Here is a 24,622-nt window from a genome sequence, read left to right as displayed (position 1 = left end):
CTTCTTCTTCTTCTTCTTCTTCTTCTTCTTCTTCCTTTCCCTTTTTATTTCTGCCAGGCTACAAGCCTATTGGTTGGTGCCACTCACATGTAGAATGGGTGGATTTTCCCTCTTCAGTAAGTCATTCATCCAGACACACCCAGAACTATGCTAAACTAATCAGTGAGGCTTTTCTTATTCAAGTGACATCACAATTAACTATGTTAATCACATAGAGGGACCAAAAAAGAAATAGAAAAAACTTCAAAAGCAATGATATTTGAGGTTTAAAAGATGAGTAGGAATTTGCTAGATATAGAAAGAAGGGAAAGACTAAGTATTTAAAAGGCACAAAAGCAAGAAAAAGCTCATCATAGGAAAAAATTTCAAGTAGTTTTCATATAAAGAAATACGAAGTTGTAATGAAAGAAAGTATAAAGGGGAGCTTTCATTTTAGCCTATGTGTGTTTGATATGATGTGAAATAATTTGGATTTAAATCTGTAGATAATGGGAAATTCTAAGAAACTACATTTACAAGAAACTCCTTTGTGAGAGCTCCCACTGGGTGGAAAGCAGAGATTAGACTGAAGAGGTAGGAAAATTGTTAAAGGTAGAGATATGAAGATCTCCTAAAATAATCTATGTGAGATATTGCAAGCAGTCTGTAGTGAGAGAGAGAGAGAGAGAGAGGTAGATATAGATATATGTACACAAAACATATACATACACATTCAAATGTATATTCATATATGTACAGGAATACTAACTAGAGAAATTAGTGTTTGACGAGAGTGATGAAACAGGAGAAGTCTATTCTGATTCTCCAATTGGATTCTCCAACTGGATTCTCCAATCCAGTCTATTCTGGATGTATTCATAAACAAAGAGGAAATACAAAGAATCTTGTCCAGAAAAAAGAAGGAAAACATTCTGAAAATTTTCAAAGAAAATATTAGAAAATAAAACAAATGCAATGGCTTATAACATGGAAAAATACCTTCATTGAAGAAATCTTTACAAAATATCCAATTATAAACAATTTACACATCATATTATTTGAATTTTGAAAGTAAAATCCCCTATAATTTTGCAAATCAAAATATCTTTAAAAAGTATATTGTGAAATAAAAGCCAAATCATAATAAAAGCTCATGAGCAGAAATGAGACGTAGGTGGTAGATGGGACACAAATGAGAAAATAAAATTAAGTCTGATAGAAAATCTTAGTATGCAAGATCTGGCCAACTACCAGGAAGCAATATGAATTTATAGGGAAAAAAACAATATTAGATCCAACAGAGGTATTAGGAAGCTCACATGAAAATGGCAAGAAACACAATGAAAGAGAATTTCAATATACCATGTCAGAGTTTTTCTTACTTCTAAGGTAGCCTCAACAAAAATATATTGGATGATCTTTGAAATGAAAAATGGGCAAATTAGGAAATTTTCTTCAAGTATAAAAAATGGATTGAGGTTGTTTTCACTAATTAAAAGGAAAAATACAGAAAGCTCTGGCCAAAACAGTGATGTTGTTGAGGTAGAATTTATTAAGGAGAAGAGTGATACAATTTTTAAAATTGTTAAAGTGCATTATAATCTATATATTTTTTCTGTTAATAGATCTGCCTTCCATTGGGAAGAAGAAAAGAAATGGTCTTTATGAGTATCACCTGCTATAAGAACAGTACACTACAGCCTGACAAAGTGACTACTCCTTTGAGAGATTAATTCACATCAACAACCTCAAATTTCACTCTCTGTGTTGCACAGCAAGGAACTTCATTAGTGCCATTGAAACTCTGAACTTCCTCCCTTCACAGAGAACAGATGTGGGTAACAGTATTTACACTCAAATGAATATCCTGCATGTGAAGTGGAACTTCCCACAGGTCTCCAAAGATCCTTATAGCTAAAGGGGACTAAGGAGTCATCTAGTCCATTAGTCTGATTGTTAAATTTGACAGATGCTTTTCAGATATCAAACATCAAGAGGCAGGGCAGGATTATAGACACATATTTTCATTTTTTAACCAAGAGTTTTATTTATTGACTATAGAGGTTTTACAGAATTTTAAATTTTAAGTAAATACTTCAGAATGAATAGTATATAGAATTGAGAAATATAAAATATAAGGTTGTTTTAATAAAGATAAATATTATACAGATTCAGTGATATAAGACACACAGCAAAGAAAGTAACCTATTTTTATGATTATGTATATATGTGTATATGTGAATTTTTTTTTAGATTTCATAAAGTTACATGGCGATATTCAGAGTACAGCATAGCTTTCTTTTCATAACTCTGTGCCCTTTCTCTGTTTTCATATTTTGAAGCCCTAACACTATAATAATGAAAGCTTTTTTTCTTTACAGTATCTTTTATTAACATAAATAAAATTTCAGCCAGGTGTGGTGGCGCATGCCTGTAATCCCAGCACTCGGGAGGCTGAGGCAGGAGGATCACTGTGAGTTTGAGACCAACCTGGGCTACACAGTCAGTTCCAGGGCAGTCTGAACTACATAGTGAGAGACCCTGTCTCAAAAATCAAAAAAAAAAAAAAAGAAAAAAAAATATATATAAAATTTCAAATATAAATGAGATAAGTTATCTGACTAAACTCCACTCAGGCTTCCCTCAACTTTACTTTCAACTACGTTCCTCCAAGCTTTGTGCTACCATATTTATCCATACCCTCTCCAAAGCTAGAAAGAATTACACAAAGTCAGCTTATGGGAATTAACTATACTATATATCGGATCACTCTCAGTATCTAATCAATCTCCCCAACCTTCACATCCCAAGGTGAGGTCAGCCAAGCCTGCCTTCAGCAAAAATCTTACTAGGTCAGTTTAACCAGAATCCCTCCTTATTCCTGACATTTCCTCTCAGTAATTTTCTACGCTATGACCCCTCTCTTTTAAGTACTCTTTTCTTTACCTATAAATTCCCACTTGTCCTTGTTATATTCAGAGTGAGTCCAATCTTTATCACCAACTCTATCTCGCCCCTCAAAAATTTATCATTGCAGTCAGTGGTCCTTACACCTATTACAATGATTCTGAAAAAAGCCTGCCTATTATTCTTTAAGCCTCATAGAATAACATTTTTCATCAAAACCAGTAATATTTTAAAGGACATAATACTCAAAAAATTCTTATAGTTCATAAATCTTAAATATTTTTTTATAAATTGGAATTTCCTTCTTAATGTGAGCCCAAGCCCTTTGTATCCTAGAGATATTACATATAAGAATATGGGACAAAAACATACAATTATATGTAAAAATTATTGAAATTTAGGTGCTGCAATTTTTGTAGGAAATCAGACATTTAATACATTTTTTGTTGTTGTCATTTTGTTTTGGTACCGGGGATCGAACTCGGGTCCTTGCGCTTGCAAAGAAGGCAGCAGAACCACTGAGCTAAATCCCCAGCCCTAACACAGTTTTCATAGCAAATGCATTAAGCTTTTCTACCTTAATATGTGTTCTGTGGCTAACAGGATTAAGATAAGACATTAGTATATTTCAAAAGACCTCTAACTATACAGATCTGAAAAAGAATGGGAGGCAATACTACTGCTCATGAAGTACATATGGCAAAACTAAGAACCTCGGAAACATCCAGAGTCCCAGTGTCCAAGAGAATTTACTCTGAAGGTAAAGTGAAGCTGTGATGGGGTTCTTTGGGACAGGGATCATGGAGAAAGGGCCCAAACCTGACCCAAGATTTGTACAGAGAAACTTGATTTGCTAGAGTCAGAGTCATGCTCCCATCTGTTACAAAACATAATAGAAGGGCAATAATGGAAGAAATTACAAGTCAGCTTGGATCAGTAAGAATTTGTGAATATTTTCTTTGACTTGAAAAATGAATACTTGTCATTTGTTCATCAGTGAAATCCTCTCACATTTAGAAAAGCAAATTAGAAATAAACTGTTTCTAATAGGAGAGTATACTCTTTTTTTTTTCTTTTCTTTTCTTTTTCTTGAGACAGGATCTCACTATACAGTTCGGCTAACCTTGAACTCACTATGTAGCCCAGGCCAGCCTTGAACTTGCGACAATTCTCCTGCCTCAGCCTTCCAAGTGCTGGGATTACGAGCATGCACCACCATGCCTTGCAACAGAGTATAATTATGCTTGCAGTTATATAAAGCCACAGTACAAAAATGTTGGTTTGTTCATCCAAAGTAACCTGATCTTCTTCCATTGAGAATTTTGGATAATCTACATTATTCCAACAAAACTAAGGAAAATTATACACAAATATAATAAAGAAATCATTCTTTTTGTCTACAAGTGTAGGGTAGAATCTAATAAGCAATTTATTATTATAACAGTTTTTTATTTTTCATAAAACTAATAAGCATCATTTGATTAACATGATAATTTTTAAATAACTATGAATATAAAACTTTCCTTTCCAAGAAGCAGTTGATCAGATTACCCTTTAAATTTGAACTAAGTTTTCTACATCAATTATGTAAGTCCTTTAATTTAAGAATTAATTATACTTTCTGATATTTTGCTGTTCAATTGTAGTTTCTCGAAACTGGAAGTTTTATCACAATACTACTATACTGTATTTTGGATATTCTTATAAAGACTCACAAATATGAGGTAGTTAGTGTTTTGCTTAAAATTTTTTAAGTTTTCCAACAGTTAAGATCATTGTCATACTAAATTACTACAGGCCTTCATTGTAATGGTTCATATTCAATTTCCTGTTCACATAAGGCTATGAGGATGCATTGTTCTTTTCATTTATTTATTTTTTTGGTACCAAGGATCGAACTCAGGCCCTTGCACTTGCAAGGCAGGCACCAGTATCACTGAGCTAAATCTCTGGCCCCGCAATCTTTTTTATGATAAGTAATTGACAACATATATATGTGTGTGTATGTGTGTGTGTGTGTGTGTGTATTCCATTAAAATATAAAAAGGAGGAAATGAACTGAAACTAATTTAAAATATTCATGTACTTTTGATGTCTAATGTATTGCTAAAATAAAGAAAAAAGTCCTCTTACATACAACTCTGCTTACAATTTTAAATTCTACAGAAGAATATTTTTACCTCTCTAATAAGAGAAGTGCACAAGCATCAACATAAGAACACTATGTAACTCCCAAATTCATATCTTCAAAGCTCAGAAATTTTCTCTGAACTCAGATATTATCTAATGTTCTACTATTCATCTTCAGTTTTAAGGGATGCTTTAAACATTTAGGGACCATCTTGGTAGCTCTAACAAAGTCTCTAGCAAATAGTGAATGTCCTGTCCTGGAATACATATCAATATCTGCAATCAAGTCAATTGCACTAAAAGCCCAAAATTTGACAGAACAAGTACAGACTATTAGAAAGATGACTGACCAAAATACACAGGTCCAATCAAGTCACTTCAAAATGATTTTCAATAAGTAAATGAATGAATCACCCAACAAAGTTGTCAATTTTTCCGAAATGCAGAAACTTGAAAAAAATACAAAAGATTTAAGCCTTATTAGAAATTAGAGTTTTTTTAAAAGTCAAGCAACAGAAAATGATTTCTTCCATCAACATTTATGCATTTCTTTGTTTCAGACTTTATCCATTATCCAGTGATATCTTGTTTACACATACAACTTCCTAGTATTAGAATATTAGAATGGCAATATTACAAACAGAAAAATTACAAAAATTCCAATATAAAATAAGGAAAACATTATTTTCAATCACTTAATTTAAAGGATATAACAATTTACTTGACTGTTTTTCTTTTTATTTTATTTTATTTTTGTACTGGGGATTGAACTCAGGACCTTGCACTTGCAAGGCAGGCAGCAGCACCACTGAGCCAAATTCAATTGTTTAAAAAGTGAATATAACATATTCTGATTGCATAACTGTTTACCAGAAACAAATCTTGATAAGTACTCATGTCATTTAAAATATTTTATATGATTAAGTGCTATGATTGAAGTGATTTAGCACCAACAGTGTTAATATTTGACAAATCATAAAATGCTCCCGCAACATTTGCTTCCAAAGATGTTTTGCCAGAACCCCAAAAAGTAATGAAGAATGAATGTGAGAGGTTAAAATCCCTTTTTAAAACTGGTGTTTTTCAAAGGAATTAAATTGTATGTATCATTTTTTCCAAATAAAAATAGCAATATAAATAATTTAATGAGCTGTTTAAGAGTTGTCCATATTGAACAAATGCCTGAAAAATTGCTTTACTGTTATATTTTTGATCTTTGACTGTTACTAATCTAAACGCTGTTTTCTAGAAAAAAAACTATTTACTGTTTGCACATTTCTATTGGAATTCATATATGCTACAGCCACGGAGCACTAACATTTGTCACGGTATAATTTAAGTTGGAGAAATACCTTATCATTATTAGTAAAAAGCATTATGGTCAGGCTAACATTTATAATGCTAATTAAAAAAAACATTCACTGATGTGTGTTGTATTAGTTTTGCAAAAAATAAACTGCACCTGTGAATGTTACTACTTCAAACAATTGTGAACTATGGTACCTATGATGATTCCAACTAAGTAAATATCTTTCAAGATTCATCTTCTTGAGCTACAAATGTAAAAGCACTCAGGGCTGGAGATGTAACTCAGCTGTAGAGCACAAGCACAGCTGAAGCATGTGTGAGGCCCTGGGTTCAATCCCCAGCATCACTAAATAATAAGAGATTATACTTTGGACTGGAGAGGATTTTCTCACGTTAAAAAAAACAAAACAAAACAAAACTCCAAGATAAACACTAGTCTTAGTTTAATCAAAACTCAGATTAAATGTTACATTTCATTGTATATGTATATAATATCTTAAAAATAGGATCACTCTGAGATGAAGCACCAAAATAATTAAGAAAAAGATATTTAACAATATAGTTAGTGACTCAATATGAGTCACTTACAGGCTTCTCTTGGGTCATTCTGACCTTTCCATTCATATCACGCGTTCAAGATATATTTATTGAGAGAATTTTACTTTTACCTACACTGCTGCTCCAATTTGAATGTTTGTGTCCTCCCACACACAGTTGTTATACAGTGACAAAGAACCTGAATTGTGTTTTTTTCAATGTTTTAAGGAAGGTAGAACTTGTTAATGGTGGAATACAATGTTTGGCTAGAGAAATTTCAGCAAAATGTTGAAGATCCCACTTTGCTTCTCTTGATTACTTACAGTAAAAATAAGATAAGAAAAATTACTTAAATTTGAAGTTTTTAATCAGAAGAGAAACAGAACCTTAAAATTGACAAATTCTCTGCCTATCCATATTCAAAGGAATGAGAAAGTGTATTCAGGAGACAGCCCAGAGGATGCGGCCAAATGACCTTCCGTTAAATTAATATAGATAGGATGGTACAGAAGTGAGATGCTTTTCATCAAGAAGACAATGGAAGAGCTAACCCCAAGGCATTTCAGAGATCATGAGACTATCTCAGACCTAGCTAGTATGGGACCTTGCTTATGGTGATATGGAAATTAAAAGCAAAGCCCACATCTACAGAAGAAAAGTTTAAGAGAAAGTAAGAGACAGTAGAGCCCTAACAAAAATCAAGCAATCCCTTAACAAGGAAAATAAGAACAAATGGGGAAAGTACTCCACCTAGAGAACACATTGATGTAGCAATTCAGACGGGTCTACTCACAAAAACAGGAGTCTGGATTTTAAAATTTAGCTAAAGTGGATCCATTATTAAGTCAGTCCTAATTTCAAAGCTCTGTTTCAATACTCTTGAAGTTACCCTTGAGGGGTAATTTAGTTCATGGCTTGAGGGTGATTCCAGGCATGTGAGCTTCTGTGGGAATCCAAGCTGACCACAGCTTCTGGGCAATGGAGATTCTGAGTACAGCTGAATGTTCCTGTAAATCTCTTATTCTGTGTCCTCCAACTTGGAGGATAATGAAATAGGTTATGTAAATTTAGGATTGTAAACTTTGTTTTGCCAAATGTTTGACAAACACTCCCTAAAGCAACTAACATGACTATGTGCAGAGCTGAGAAGAATCTGATGCAGAGTTTTACGAATAAAGGTCAAGCTTTAGTCTACTTTTAATTACCTATTGGGCATATCATTGACCAAAGTGAAGAGTCACAGGTTTTAGTAAAATCAACTTATGAGTCCTAGCTATCTCAGAAGAAAATACAAGTCATGATTTTAATTAGTAACAAGTTAAGGGTTCAAGAGTTTGTCCTTTATCCTAATGGTAGTCGCTATGTAATGGCTATGTTAAGATGGCTGCCTCACCCCCGCCATCTCAGCTCAAAGTGTAAGCATCTTTAAGGAATAATAGTTTCAGAAGAGAACATTCTCCCACTCAGTACAACCTCACATCCAGGCTCTGATCCCCACACTCATGCTCTTTAATAATTCCATTTAGGGCTACACCTAGCCTCAGGGTGGTTTGCACTGTAGCCAGCAAAGATATGAGGGTCTGGCTGCTTTTTGAAGTTTACTCTGAAAAGTTACAGGGCCAAAGTTGAAATCTGCTTCATGGTTACAGTCAGCACAGACAGCTTCCACAAGGCCAATGCCCAGTGAAACCATGGGGACAGGACCATCCTTGAGACATACTAGTACAGCCAAGAGTGCAAGAGGCCAGACTGAGATACCACAGGCACAAGACCTAGACAGAGATGAGGCCACGCAAGAACCACCCTAGCTTTGGGGCCTAGTCAAACTGCCACCAAAGAGGTTTGCCAAAATCCTGGTGATACAGTGTGTATGATATATGGACCTCTAAATAATATAAGGGAAATATTATAACTCCATAGGTGTCTGAAACACCAAGTTTGTGTTTCCTAAAATTAAGAATGGATTATAGGAAAAACGGAGGTTAGGAGCAGAAAGTATTTATTGAGATAAAGATGCCTGACTTCGCAGGTGCACAGTTGAGGAGCAACTTTCCTTAGAATGAATCATACTATGAGTTTCATCCATATCTTATTTAGAAAACATTGTGATGACACACTGTACTGATACATTAAAGCTGATACTGGAATTAGTTAAAACTTTTGGATTTGGGAATGAAAACGAATGCATTTTGTATGTGAGAAAGTCATGAATTTGGGTTCAAGGATAGAATGCTACCTTCTGAGTGTTTGTATCTCTCCAAACTCATATGTTGAAATCATAACCCCCATGGAGATGGTATATGGATGTGGGGCCGCTGAGAGGTGATTGGATCATGTAGAGTCTCAGGAAATGATTTAGTGCCCTGAGCAAAGAGGCTCCAGAGAGCTGCTTCTTTCCACTTTGCAAAAGATGCTGTGTGTAAACCAGAAAATCAGCCTTTCCAGACACTAAATGTGACCACACTTTGACCACGGACTTACAATAGTTGTCTCTATGGCTGTAAGAATACATTTCCAGCTATAATCTACCCAGTTTGTGGCCTTTTGCTATGGCAGCCTTAGTGAGCTGGGACACTGACACATCACAGAAACTAGATAATTTCTAAATATTTTAAATAATCAATTATATTTTGGAAAATATTTTTAGAATAAGATTTTTAAAAACTTCTTGACTGTATGTTTAAGAAACATTTGAGTTGCATATCCTATTTCTTTCTTATGCAATCCCTAAAAATAAAAATCTAAATATATGGATTATATTAGTCTATTCATCACACTATAACACATCATAATGTGTCATGGGATGATTAGATTAAATGCTTTCCTTGGAAAAAGAAGGGAGAAGGGCTAATAAATATTTGAAAAGCAGTTGCCTATAATCTTTTTAGTTCTATTTCGTTGTGAACATGAGTCATAACTCAAATCACTGCTGACAATTCTGTCATTTCAGAAATGATTTGTTAAGGTTAATTCATGCAAATATAAATGTTTACAAATTAATTTATTGATTCAATAGAGCTTGTATTTTACCTCTCCAAAGAATAGAAATGAAATCGCTCCAAAAGAAAACAAAACTTGCCATGTTTACATGGACGAAATTAATATGTTTAGGATGTGAAATATGATCATCTTTGGTTGTGTTTAAACAGTCTTTATATTTCTGAAAAAATATTTTATCATTAACATATGAATATCGGGAAATTTTACTTTAATGATTATTAAAGGCTATTAGTATTATATATTTTTATTTTTAAAAGTGCATGTTTGCCGTACATTATGGTTACATTCCTCTTGGCTATTATTAATCAGTTAACAGTAAAAAAGAAGTTGATCACCTTTAACTATGCTTTCTCCAACACAGCGCAGGGCATGCTAGTTAACCTCATTACTGCTACCACACCTTACAATAGACCCTTAAAGTGGCACATCAGTGAACAGTACTGATGAATGAGTTGCTGAAATCACCAAGCGCCTTTTTATCTTCTAGGTTTACATTAACCTTTCCTGAATTCTTCAGTGACTGATAGTAGGTTGTACCTTTGCATAAGGCCTTTCTCTTTCCTTCTTCTTTCTTCCTTCCCTGCTTCCTTTTTCTCTTCCTTCCTTCCTCCCTTCCCTCCTTCCTTCCCCCTTTCCCTGCCCTTCCTTTCCCCTCTCTTCCCCCTCTTCTCTCTCTCTCTTTCCTTTCTTCGTTTCCTTTTATTGGCTATCCAGTTTCAACCTTTCCTGGATAGAAAATACTACCCCTTGACCAAATAATAAGCACAAAATTCTATGATTGTTTTGCAACTCTAATGTCTTCTTTTTCTCCTATATATTAGAATAATTTCCTGAGCAACACTGAACTCCAACCTTAGTTTCCTTTAAAACCTCACCATTGTGTTCCCATTTTTTATTGAAGTCATAGTATTGCTCAATTATAGCTGGAAATCTCCAACTGCATTTTCTAGAACTTGGCTTCCATAATGTTCATATAACAACTCCAATGACGGATTAGCAGAATAAAAATAACCCAAACAGATTTGCCAGACAACTTTGGGTGATGGAGAAATCAGAACGTGGCAGTTACTAATGCTTAGCTTCAATGATATTATAAACTTAATAAAATTTACATTTTAAGTTAGCTTAGTTATAATTTGCCATAAAAATCTCTGACTGTCAGGTATTTCTTTCTTTAATTAGCAGCATGGTGGGTGAAAAAATTCCATATATGTATTTTTATAATTCATTTCAACATTTTGAAACATAAAATTATTTTTAACATTTTACCATTTATTACAAACTACCCATTCTGTTATTTTATCACAGAAATTCAATCTAAACAGATTTTAGGTTTCATTTATTGAATGAATTACTTAAAAACATTATCAAGGTATCACAATGAAGATCAAATTTGGAAAAAAATGTACAAGGGAAAAACAAACATTTCTTTTCATTCTCTCTGTTTTTGTAAAAGGAAACATGAAAAATCTTTCAACACTCAGTTATCAGAATAAAGATGCCAATGTACCTGAAAAAGATGCCAATATCTATTGTGTTATTTGTTTCTGGCACAAAATTCCTCTATATAAGACTTCTATAAAGATTTATCAATGCATAAAGCATTACACTGCAGGGGAGGGAGAAAGTGCTACATGATTTTCTACCTTCAGATATTTCTACTGACGTTAAAAATAGTTATTATAATGTGGAAAAATGCTTTGCCATAACTGTTGTGTCTCCAACATCAGTCACAATCACCTCAAAAATAAAGAAAATATTATATCATGTACTTTTTTGGGATCCAGTGTGACTAATTATATAAAAACTAGACATAACTATTTGTGCATGACATATTGGCATGTGTTAGATTCCATTTAGAAAACAACCTATTTTTTCTTTTCAGAGAAAATATATTATTAGCAAATTATATCTGCAATACAGTATTAAATTTATTTTATATATCAATTTAGTACACTGTGATTTTTAAGTGCAGTTTATTTTATGTTACATATACAAAACGTAAAGTTGAAGCTAAATACGAGCACTTAGGAGGCTGAGGGAGGAGGAATGCTGTGAGTCTGAGACCAACCTGGGCTACACAGTGGGTTCCAGTTCAGTCTCAACTACATAGTGAGACCCTGTCTCAAAAAAAACCAAAAAAATAAGTTGAAGCTAAATAAAATATAATAGAAACAATTATATAAAATGATGTAACTATTAATTTGGCATTAAATAAAATATGAAATAACATCCAATCCAATAAATGTTAATGTTCCTTCTTTTATTTGTGTTTTCATATCATCATTTTGAAATTTTAAGTGATATAACAAGTATAGTACTACTTCCAGAAAGTGAATTATTTATATAATCACTGGTATTTAAACAGAGATCTAAATAAAAATCGACATTCTAGATTCTAAGGTTGTAGCCCCCTGTAAGGCATGCACTAAATACTCACAAGGCCCTGGGTTTAATCCCTAGCATCAATAAATAAATGAATGAATAAATCACACATACAGCCACCCCCCCACACATCGAAGAAGTTTCTATTTATTACAGAATACTGCATCTTCCTACCAAAACATAAAGCAGAACTAATCTAATTACCTTTTGCTGGAATAATTTTCAGCTAATTTTAGGAACCTCCTATAATCTACAGCAGTCTACATTTGCTTCAATTTATTCAACAATATGCCATCCTATGCACATAGCGCCCTGTAGCACATCTCTTTAGCACAGAACGCAACATAAAGTGAGTACCAAAATCTGATTTTTAAGGTTCTCTGTTTTCTGTTTGGTTCTTGCCCAGTCTCCAGTTACTATAATTTCTAATACAGCACAGTTCAACTACGTCATTACACAACCTCCAGGCCTTAAGTTTCAAGGCTAGCACTCTGTGCTTAAGCAAGTTCCAATAACAGGATGCTTTTGAATGAGAAACAATCTTGGGCCAAATGCTAAAAATAATTGTTCCTCTTCTAAACTATGCTTGCTGGTTTATGGACTAAAGGCTACATACAAAAGTAAGGCACATTCACCCAATCCTTGGTAATGTTAAAAAAAAATAATTAGGAAATATCTAAATTACAAACTTGAAAGATCCAGAAAAAGTTTTGATACTAAAGTTATCATACTTTGATTCTATATATCACTCTTTTTTAAAAAAAGTATTTCTTGAGTAAAAGACATTTTTATATTGTAATTTTAAATATAATATAATTTAGACTAAGAATTCAGGAGAGATTGTATTACTCAAAATGATAAGACTAGAGATGAAATAATCAGTTCTAATTCTCCGGTACTCTCCTCATCAATGACTGAAATCTACTATTCATGCAAATTACACTTTATGATATCAAAATAAAAAGCACAGTGGTGCCAGTAATATCTATTCTTCATAAATATCTGGAGTTTACTGATGTTTATCTGAATACTGATCAGGTTCAGAACATACTACCTCCAAAATATGGCATCTTATGACTTGCAAAACAGCAGAAGCACAAAAGTCACCCTCTCCTACCTTTTCCTTTCTCCTTCTCTCCTAAAGCAAGCATAAAGACCTATTTTATCTTCTAATGAAATATGATATAACCTCTTCATTCAGAGGGAAGGAAGGATCTTATCTCTGAAGATTTAGAAAACTGGAGGAGAAACTGAATAAGCTAAGTTCCCTCTGTGAATCATACCTACTTTGTGCAGTCATACTTCTGGATGATTATCCCCCTGTTCATTAAACCAAGCATAAAAATACATGGGTTCTTCTGTTTCTCTGGGTTTTCATTTCTGATAGGGTCCCATGTTGGGTAACACATCTTAAATTTGTTATTCTGTTTTTGTTAACAGGTGCATCCACCATCAAGGTAAGGAAGATTGTGGAAAAGTTATTTCTTTTGTCCTCACAATATGATTTAATATTCCGTGACCCTATTCCATGGTAAAATATAGCTAAGATTTAGTTGCAATTACTGTGGCTGGATTACGTGCCAATCCCACCCAGTAATAGTGTGCCATGTCTTCATCCTTGCTATGCATGCTATTGCTCTTTATGGCTTTTTTTTCACACAGAAGATTGAAAAACTCCTTGCAACATTTTAACTTTTATTTTATTACAAATAGGTCTATTAATAATACCCCTATTCTATGAAAATTTCATTTTCTTGCTCAAAATTTGTTCATTAGTCTATCATTTTATTATAAATTTATTTACATGCCCGAGGTTTTACAAATATATTAGTCTATCTCCGCTGTGTTGTTTTACCATTTTCAATTTTTTTTTTTGTAATTTAGTAAGGCTATCTTTCCTTTATGAATTTTCCTCCTGTTTTTCTTAACACTGAAAGTTTCCTTCAGACTGATGTTTCCTTTTGTAGTATTTTATATTTAATTTTAAATAAATCACTTAGTCTTACAATTTAAGACACAAAGTCGGAGAGTTCAATAACTTTCTTAAATAACTATAGATCTTTTTATTTACTAATCCTCTTTGTTTTAAGCATCATAACTATTATGATAATGTGTGGCATATTGAACACGTGTTGTCAGGTGCCAGGCAACCTTTTTTCACTCTTGCTATTAAAATGTCCTAAATGTTCTTTCATAAACCACTCTTTTCATCAGTGTACTGCTGCTCTCACTCCCAAGACCAAGCTGATCCTGACTAGATGAAATCAATTGTTACTTCTCATTTCCACTGAGAGCTAGCAGATCTCTAGGGGCTATGGAGGTAAGGGGTAGCTAAGAAAGAGCTTTTCAGCTTTTCTGTTGACTTGGCAATATTCAGGTAAAATATTTAGAACAATTGTTGCTATCTGGCTGTGATAATGGGAACCAGGTGAAGATGGAACTAATACCCAGAAGAAGCAGAGCCGAAATACAGGTGCTGTGAGATGTAAGGTATGAATCACGCTTCACTGGAAGTTTTCAAAGGATAATTTTTTTCCAATAAGTCACTTTCAGATGAGAACTCTTCCCTCCTTCCTGAAATCATCAAGAGTGATCAAAGACAGTTCCTAATTATGAGAGTGAACTATGGAATAGAGGGAGAATCTCACACTTCTGTATTTAGGGGAGAAGGGGAAAGAGGAAGGTGACAGTGAGTTTCTTATGTCTACTGTTTCCCAAATGCTAAGATGCCATATTTGGAGACAGTATGCCTGAACCTCATCAGTATTCAGAAAAACATCAATAAGCCCCTTATATGTATGCAGATTCAACATCACTAGCATGACTCTGCTTCATATTTTGATACCATAGGTGACTAAAACATTATCTTCAATATTAGATCAAAAAGCTGTTGATGAAGAGAGTAAAGGAGAACTAGAATTTATTACATCATCACCATTTGATGAATAAAAAAGACATGGTATTGAAAAGTGTACATAAAATTGTAGATTTTAGGTAAAAATCAATTAAATGTGTATGGAGATTGACTATTTTTAAATATTAAAGAGAAATAAATTATAAAGGAAATACAAATGACAATTACTCCCTCTTTACAATAATATCTATATGGACAGACTGTCTTTAACAGAGTTCTAGTTATAATTTATTTTTCCCTGCTAGCATAACATATTAGTCCATTTACTGCTAATCCAATAGAAATTAATATATTTCCTTTTAAATTTTTAATAAGACCAAAATTAAGGTACAGATTAGAAATGACTGTCATTATGAGACAAGATAGAAAATATACCTTTCCCAAGATTTTGTAACCCAAAAAACCTGCACCCTACTTACAAATCCCTGGGCAGCTGGCTCTCTGTGGAGAAAATAGTAAAATGGTGCTCAGCACTGTTTGAAGGAAGCCATACTCAGTATTAGGCCAGCTCAGATGAATGTGAGATTCTCTAGAACTAAAGAAATTTTTCTTGTAGTAGAAAAGTATTGAAAAAAAACAATTTTATAAAAAAGTAAAAAATTACTTCAAAAATTACTGAAAGGAAGGCATTAGAGAAGTACAATGTTAAATTGCAAACTCAAGATATATATGAAACATAAATTGAAGACACCACTCTAAATTTTTCACAATAGAGAATTGATAGTTTTACTGTCTTAAAAATATAGTTTCTAAAATTATATACACTGAGAAACATTAAAATTGGATTTTTTAAATAACATTCAAAAGGCTTTACTTGGGCAATTTTTATAATTTTCCCTGAGTTACATTAATAGTACACATTGAAAAGATTGGATTGGAACTATGGTAATCTGGATAAAAACTAATTTTCAAATAAAAAGTAACAAAGCTGATACTTATTACCTTCATGTTTTAAAAACTTTAAAATCTTTACAACAATAGATACTAAAACTTTTTCTTTCTATGCCTATTTTGAGTCAAAACTCACAGAATCTCGGTTCTCTTTAGCTCAGTCAATCTAATTTCATTATAGTGGCATTTTCAGATAAAATAATGTCATAATTCCTAGGTCTTATTTGCAGTTACATAAACTATCCATATATTTATGTATATTGTTCAGGAGATACTGTGTCACTTCTAAACTTTTAAATATGTAATTTTTAAAGTAATGAAGAAAATGTAAGAAAAATACAACAAAGGTAAAAATGCAAAACTCTGCTTTTTATACACCTGATATAATTCAGTTGCTAAATATAAACAACTTAGCACCTTCTCTTTATAATTTGATATTAATCTATAATTTTCTCACATTTTAAGCAATTTCATGCCACGTTCATTTCACAGATACTTGCTATCATGACAAAAACTCAAATAATCTATATTGAAATGAGTCATACTAAGGTTTTTCCATGAAGAGAACATGATTTTTGGACAACTCTGGTATTAAGACATTCCTATATTAAAATGGCTGATTATGCTGGTCATACTTGGGTCACTTCTCTGTACCCAGCCTCTTTCCATCACTTGTTCTTTGGCTGTTTGAATTGTATGGCCTTCTTAAGTCTTCTGTCAAGCACTTTGGAGCAGAGGCAGACATATGGCTACATAGCGTCCTGTGAATCTAATAATAGAATTCCACAGCAGTTTTAGTTATTTCACCAAAGATCTAGTGCAAGCAGAGGGTCTTCTTCTGAAAGGAAGCTGGAGCAGAAATATAGAAGAGAAGATGCAGCAGAGAGCTGCTGACCCCAGGAGAAAGTAACAAGGAAGAAGTCATCATTTCTGTCCCCATTTGCTTCCAATATTTTAGTAAATCTCTCTAGAATACCCAGTTGGTATTTGTTTTCACACTGATGCCTTGTTAGATAATTGAGCATCTGTTTCTTAAAAATTAAAGAGCTTAAATAAAATAAAAACCATTAAAATATGTGTGGTGTCTTAGTCACTTTTCTCTCATTGCTCAGACAAAATACCTGATGCCCACAAGTTAAGGGAGGCAAGGTTTACTTAGCTCACAGTTTGTAGAGGTTTCAGTCCGTAGGTGATTAGATTCAGGCAGTTCATGGTACACAAAAGACAGTAAAAACAAGCCCCCCCCAAAAAAAGCCAGCTTTTGTCTGCATCTTTTATATCATATCTAGGTTACCTGGCTTAGGATAGATTCCAAACTAATCAGAGGACTAATTTAGTAATCACACACCCTTATTCCCAGCATTTTACACTCAAGATCCAGTCACCAATGAAAACGCTGCAACTATGCACGCATCTTTGGGATAAACATCTAGACACAAGCCATAGCACTTGGTAAATATTTTCTTTACTGAAATCAGAATAACATAAGGAGAAAAACAAAATCATTGTTACTAAAAGAATTATCCTAAGTCTCAGGGTATATCTTTGGTAAATTCATCAGTATGTTGGAAGGCTCAGAGTAGACCAGTGACCAAATAGTTTACATAGCATCTGAGCTGAAGTGGACAGCTGGGATGGGTTCATGAGAAGAGAGAAGAATGATGGGGGTGGCATTAGGAAACAGACATGGGGGAGGCTAAGAAACCGCGTATGATCACAAAATTTCATCTGAGCAAGAGCAGCTGTCAAGTACAAATTTCACAGATCCCAAAGGGGAATATTACTTGTGGTGTGAGAAAAATAAGTATCTACCATACAAGATACAATTTGGACTGTAGAATTTAAGGAGAAGAGGATACAGGAAGTAGATAATGATGCTATTTAGCAGATCATGGGTATAACTCTATGCATCTAGGCTTATGTTACCGTGGAGAATTTTTGTAATTTAAAAATTTCCTTTTACTTCCATAAAGAATAATAATCCTTATTCTTTTATAGCATGTATTATGTATTTATAATTAAATAAAAGCAAGAATGAGCAAAATTGAATCTTATGAAGTTTTACAACTAAAAACTGGATTTCCAAATAAAAAGTAAACAAAAGTTAAAACATATTATGAAAAATACAGGAATCATTTATGTAATTATATGAGTCTGTGGTATATGCTTAATGCCAGAAATTCAATTTTACAATTAAAAAACTATTTGGAAGAAAAAAAGAGATTCCCAAATAATGAATGAGCAGGTGTAACTTCTATTTGTGATAAAGAAGCTTACATCTATAAGCATATGCTGCAAACACAATAAATTGTGAAGAAGCACCCCCAAGAAAACTGACATTTCTATCACAATATATAGAAATAGACTATAACGCTGATATTAATTTCTAAACTCCTTCAAGGAACAACTCAATAAATAAAAATACAACAAGTAATTATATAGACATCCAGAAATTGGCAAGACAATTAATACACCAATAATGTGTCCATATTTTAATAAGCAACGTAAGCTTAGAGTAAAAGTTACTGAATAAAAAATGCATACATACATGGTGTGATAAAAATATAGCATTTATATTTTTAGAAAATTATCACAGTGAAACATGTACTGGCATTCATTCCCCTCAAAATATGTCTCCTCAATTTGACCACATTGATCCCATCCTCCTAGCCACTTTCTGAAGCTGTTCTGCAACTTCTTTTGTGATTCTCTTTAGTTGTGCTGTCAGGGCTGCCTGGATATCATGAATCTATTCAAATCTATTACATTTCCTGGTCCATTGACGTTGACCAAGAGCTAGAAGTTCATGGCACCAGATCAAGTGGATAAGATGCACAAGAACACACCATAATGCTATTTAACAGAAACTGCCATCAACAATTGATCAGTGAGAAGTGATCAGAAAATACAGTTAATGCTTAAATTTAAAAGTTTGCAATAAAAGAAACACTGATATTAAACCTTTTCAAAATTTCCCCTTGCTTCAAAACACTTATCTCATCATTCTTATCAATGTCTCTAACTAAAATAAGTTTTTAGAAAATTTAAACTTTCAGCATATTTTATGATCCTCTCATGTAAAACCAATATAAACAAACCTCTTTTTGAAAATATAATTAGTAATTTGCAATATAAGGATTAAGGAAATTCAATTAATTGAAATTACAAGACATCTCTAATAGATAAAAATATTCAAGAAAATCACAAATCAGTAAATATAATTTAATTTTAATCACTAAATTATTAATGTTGTTGAAGATTCAACATAATTATAGCAAAACAAAATGAAATCTTGTAAAAGTATCAAGTATCACTCTGGACAGTTTTTAGAGAACAAAATTCACAGATGATATTTTGATATTTAAACCAAGGAATTCAATTTGAAATACAGGTGAACATGCATTCAAACAAATGTATGACAAAATTAAGGTAATTCAAAACCGAAAAAAAAACCACAGGCCATGGACATGTTACTTACAAAATACCACATACACAAAAATTTCCTGAAATAATTAGAACAGTGAGGTACAGACAGTAGAATATTACAAGTGAATTTTACACAACTGCAGAATTAATAGCTGAGCTTTTAGCATTGAAAAATTGTTACTAGTAACCAAAATGCAATTATATTTAGAAGAAAAACAACAGAGGTCAAATAGTATATAACACCACCTACAGATTCATGTCAATTTTAATGAGATTAATTTTTATCTTCTTTTCAAACAATATAATCTCTTAAAGAATAGAAATATCAAAATCTATCAGAAAGAAATAAAAGTGATGGTAATACATTATTACAATTAATCAAGCATTAAAAACTGAAATCTTTGTTGATAAGAATCTATGTTGATCAAGAAACTTTGTCTTTAGATTTTTTGGTCACTCTATGATATTACTGTTTGCTTCTGAGTTTCATAATCAGGAGATTTCAACAATACTGGCAATAGCTCAAGAAAAGCCAGAAGGATGAAAATCATATCATCAGTAATTAATTACATGGGGACTATTTGAAACTGTTTGCCAACTATGAGAAATAGTCTGATAAGTAAATGAAGTGCCAAAGTTAAAAGAGGTACTCGCACAATTAAAAAACTGATTCTAATATTGAGTCTCACAATTTGTTAAGATAAAATAATATATGCTATTAATTATATAAATCAAACTTGATAGCCAAATCAAGAAAGTCAAGCCAAATACTGTAAATCCTACTTTTGGAAAGGGAAGGTCCTTAAGCTATCACTGTGTCATTTTTCACTATCATCAGAAAGAACACTCACTTTGGCTTGGAATCAGATTGCTATGCAGATGTCGCACAAAAATAATTAAAAATTCTAATTGATTTTTAGTGACAGAGGGTATACCAGATGTTACACAGTGATCTTAGGTTGTTGTTCCATTGTCAAAAATTACTGTGAAGGATATCAACTTATTTATAATTAAAATAAAATAAAATAATAGCAATGGAATTTAAGCTTTTATACTCATGACAGTGGTCTGAGTTTGTACACTGAAAATTCCTCTTTTATCAAAATGAATTCTGTCAAGTTAAGGATATAAAATTATTCAGGGAGGAGAGAGAAAATGATAGCAAAATAATATCATTTTTTCTTTCTGATTCCTCTGTCAAAATTAAAACATCACTCAAATTGCACAAGAAATAACATCATGAATCAAGAAAGATCATACCAAATTAAAGTTTCTGCACAGCAAAGAAAACAACCAACAGACTGAAGAAATATCTTACATAATGCTAAAAAAAATTTAACAGATATTCCTCAGAGGGCTAACATCTAGAATATACTATATGAAACCCACTTAAATAAAGACCTAATCAAAAAGTGGGGAGCTGAAACAGACATGTTTTTCAGCAGAAGCACAAATAGTCAACAAAACATGAAAAAATGTTCAATATCACTGACCATTAAAGAAATGCAAATTAAAACAACACTGAAATTACATTTTACTCCAGAAAGAACGGCTATCACAAGGAACTTAAATTATAACAAATGCTGGCAAGGGTACAGGAAAAAAAGGAACCCCTCTACATTATTGATGGTAATGTAAACTAGTACAAGTACAGTGGAAATAATTATAGAGATTTCTCAAAAAAAAAAAAAAAAACAGAAATTTCAGTTGATCCAGCTATTCCCCTTCTAGGTATCTTCCTAAAAGAGTTAAAGACATAATTTATATTGATACATGAAAACTCATTTTTACAGCAGCACAATTCATAATAGCTCACTCTTGGAACAGGCCTACATGATCACCAACAAATGAGCAGATAAAGAAAATGTGGTATTTATACCTGATGAAGTGCTACTCTGCCATAAAAAGGATAAACTTGAGTCATTTGTAGGAAACAGATGCACCTTTAGACCACATGAAATAAGTCAGTCACCCGTTTAAATATTGCATGATTTCTCTTATGTGAGAAACCCAAAATACAAATAAAGAGAAAAATAAAGATAGATAATAGGAGCGGCTGTGATTTGTCTCATTGGTTCTGCCACCTACCTCACAAGCCCAAGGTCCCGAGTTTGATTCCTGGTATCCCCCCCAAAAAAATAAGATAGATAATGGGAAGTAGGGAGATAGACCTTGTGCAAATGGGAAGGGGACTGAGAAATGGAGGGAGAAGGGTCTGGAGGAAAAGGGAAGGGGATGAATAAAGAATTAAGATGTGTTGTGTCTAGTACCAACTCCCCCTAAGTAAAGTGATTATTATGTAATTCAATGCAAACACATACTAACAAAAATTAAAACTGGGGGAAAATGAGAGAGAAAAAAGAATCAGGCATAGCTGCTTTGCAGCTTACTGTCCAGTAAGACCACCTGTCTTAACTTTCTCTCTCAGGAGGGCAAAGTGGAAAATAAGGACCTTTCCACCAAAATCTACAATGAATGTACTCTCTTCACTTCTAAGTACATTAAGTATTCTAAAGTTACCCTAGATCAGAGATGGCTAATTGTTTAGGGATTGAAATCCCAAACTACAACCCCAAACCCACATATTTATCACAGAGCTTCAACACTGCAATTAAACCTGAATACTGAGGTTTTAGTTTAGAAAAAGCAACTCATACATCAACAAGCTTTCTCTTAAAAGAAAAACAAGTAACACATGTGCCATAGATACCAGTATGGCTAGACTCTTGGGCAGGTAACAGATAAATGGTGTCACTCCTTTTTATCTCCACTCATGAGCATTTCCTGTATTCTTCTTTATATCAAACCAGTAAAACCCTGAAGGAGATGGATCTTTCTGCTAGCCATTGTGACTTCACAGTCATAGGGCTCAATGTAATTTTTTTTTTTTTACCAGTACTGGTTAATCTGAAACTTTTGCATTAAGCTTCATTCCCAGACCTTTTAAAATTTTTATTTATTTTCTTTATTTGTTGAGACAAGGTCTCCATTTGGCTAAATTGCCCACACTGGGCAACTTGCAATTCTGCAGCCTCAGCCTCCCAGAGTGCTGGGACTACAGGCATGCACCGCTGAATTAAACTCATTTTTATAAAATCAATTAAGATTAGACAAACCTTTAAAAATATAGATATTACCAAGCCTTTGTGCTTCAGCATTCCTCCAGTCAAGGCTAAAAATGAAGAGCTGTGAAAAATTCTTTATTTAATTGTTTTAAATATCATTCATTTTGAATTCTTCAAAAAAGGCTACTCAATCATGAAAAACACTAAAACCTCTTTAAAGAAAATATTAATTATACACCTTTTCTAATACATCTGATTCAGGGATGACTTCTCAGTTTTAATTCCTGCCATCATTCTTTGCAATTTCAGTGTCACTGAGAAATTTCTCAAATTATCTAGCTGCATAGCTTCTTGGTTTCTTGTTGCTCAATTATCCTCTCCCTTCCTCCAGCCACCCACCGACTTTGTCATATTGTAAAATCTACGAATATTCATGTTTGTACTGTATAAACAGAAAAGCTAGCCTTTCAACAACATCTAAAGGCATAGAGTCATCATAACCTCTAGTTTCAAAGCCATTCCTACTTTCCTAGGCCACTATCTGCTCTTGCTTTCACCCCTCTCACGTTCTTTATGGACCCCTTTATCATTTAACATACTCTCAGCAACATCGCATTTTCTTTCTGGCTCTCTATTTCTACCAAAACCTCTCAAACAATATTTTTTCCTGCTTCCAACCATAAAAATGTTCTCCATTGCTTCATTTGAGGTACGGACAAATTTATGTGAAAATCCTTGCCTAATTCAAAACTAGTATTCAGTCCTTTTGAAACCTGGACTATTACAGGTTGGTTCCTCTTTCTAAGTTACATATCTTCAAGGCTCAATCAAAAGCCAAGGAGTTTTGTCTCTTTGTAGCCTTATTTCTAATTTTTGATTGCTGAAAATCCTGGTTTGTCTCTCAACATTTTAGATTCCAGTATGTGCTAAACTACTCAGCCCTTTCAACAGCTGCTTTGGAATTGAAACTGAGGAAAAAAGTCCTTTCAACTGGTAGATTCACCTTTTTCCTTCTCTCTAGATTTTGATTCCTATGAATTTTGCTAATTGTGTAGCTCTCCTGTAACTTCTAACAGAAATTTTATAATTTGTTCAGGCTTCTAGTTCTCGATGGAAAAAATGCTTTAGAAACAAGCTAGTCTCATCACTGCAAGCAGAAATCTATATTATGCTTATATTTACAAATAGACTGTGTTTCCCCCTAGAATATAAGTTCCCTGAAGAAAATAACTTTATGGTCCAGTCATTGCTATTTCCTATACTCTGAGAATAGAGCCAAGATTGTAGCATTTAATATAAACAGTATATCATGAAGAACAAAATGAACATGTAACATAAAAGAAAACTGAAGAACAGAAAAGAGAAATAAATCAGTGGTCTCAGAACTAGGATAGAGTAGTACAGGAAATAGATCTAAATTTCGTATTCTCACCAGAAAAAGTAATACTGGCACATCTCATTTAAACAACTCTTCAAAAAACTGTACCTAAATTTTTTAAGCATAAATATTAGCGACCACTCAAAAACAGTTTGTTTTAAATTTTTCACATATGAGTTTATTTTTTTCATTCTAATGTTTTCATCACTAGTGATGTAATTAAACCCATAGGCTCCAGGGCTCCACTACAAGACTGAATCTTGGCCCCATCAGTTAGTAATTATTTCACCTGGGGCAAGTCGCTTAGGTGCTCTATTTTCATTTCTTCATATGTAACATGTAGTTAATAGAGTTAACTTTTTGATATAAAATTTACAGGGTCCTCGTGCATACTAATAGTTAATGGAAGCTAAGTACTGTACTGAAAAAGTGCCTGACATATAACATGTATTCATAAATGTTAGAAGGTGTTATACTACTTTCTTAATTATTCATGCAATGTAAAGGCATGTACCACAGCTTGTCATCATAATAGTTTACAATTAATTTCATTTAAAATATTCCACCTATATATTGTTCTTTCACAGCTTTTTATCTCTTAAAAAGTTAATGATATTCATTTATTGTTTTTTTCTTAATTTTAGATTCAAGATTTTATATATATATTTTTTTTTCCATTGTGAATGGTAACTAACTTGATAT

At 33.0% G+C, this 24,622-nt stretch overlaps 1 protein-coding gene across 5 annotated transcripts in view; it reads right to left on the bottom strand.

Annotated features, from left to right (window-relative positions):
* Positions 1-24,622, bottom strand: part of Spag16 (sperm associated antigen 16) — a 1,007,960-nt gene that overhangs the window by 734,579 nt on the left and 248,759 nt on the right. Inside the window, exon 11 of one of the 5 annotated variants that reach the window (XM_010616038.1) lies at positions 16,805-16,820. The exons of the other annotated variants lie outside the window; for them this stretch is intronic. Coding sequence (XP_010614340.1) covers position 16,820 — 1 coding nt within the window. The 3' untranslated portion in view covers positions 16,805-16,819. Of the gene's footprint in view, positions 1-16,804; positions 16,821-24,622 lie in introns of those variants that run through there. 5 annotated transcript variants of the gene reach the window in all.

This window comes from Fukomys damarensis, unplaced genomic scaffold, assembly GCF_012274545.1.
Source record: "Fukomys damarensis isolate Sample0158 unplaced genomic scaffold, DMR_v1.0_HiC HiC_scaffold_16, whole genome shotgun sequence".
Lineage (NCBI taxonomy): Eukaryota > Metazoa > Chordata > Mammalia > Rodentia > Bathyergidae > Fukomys > Fukomys damarensis.
This window is presented reverse-complemented; position numbering and strand designations above follow the sequence as displayed.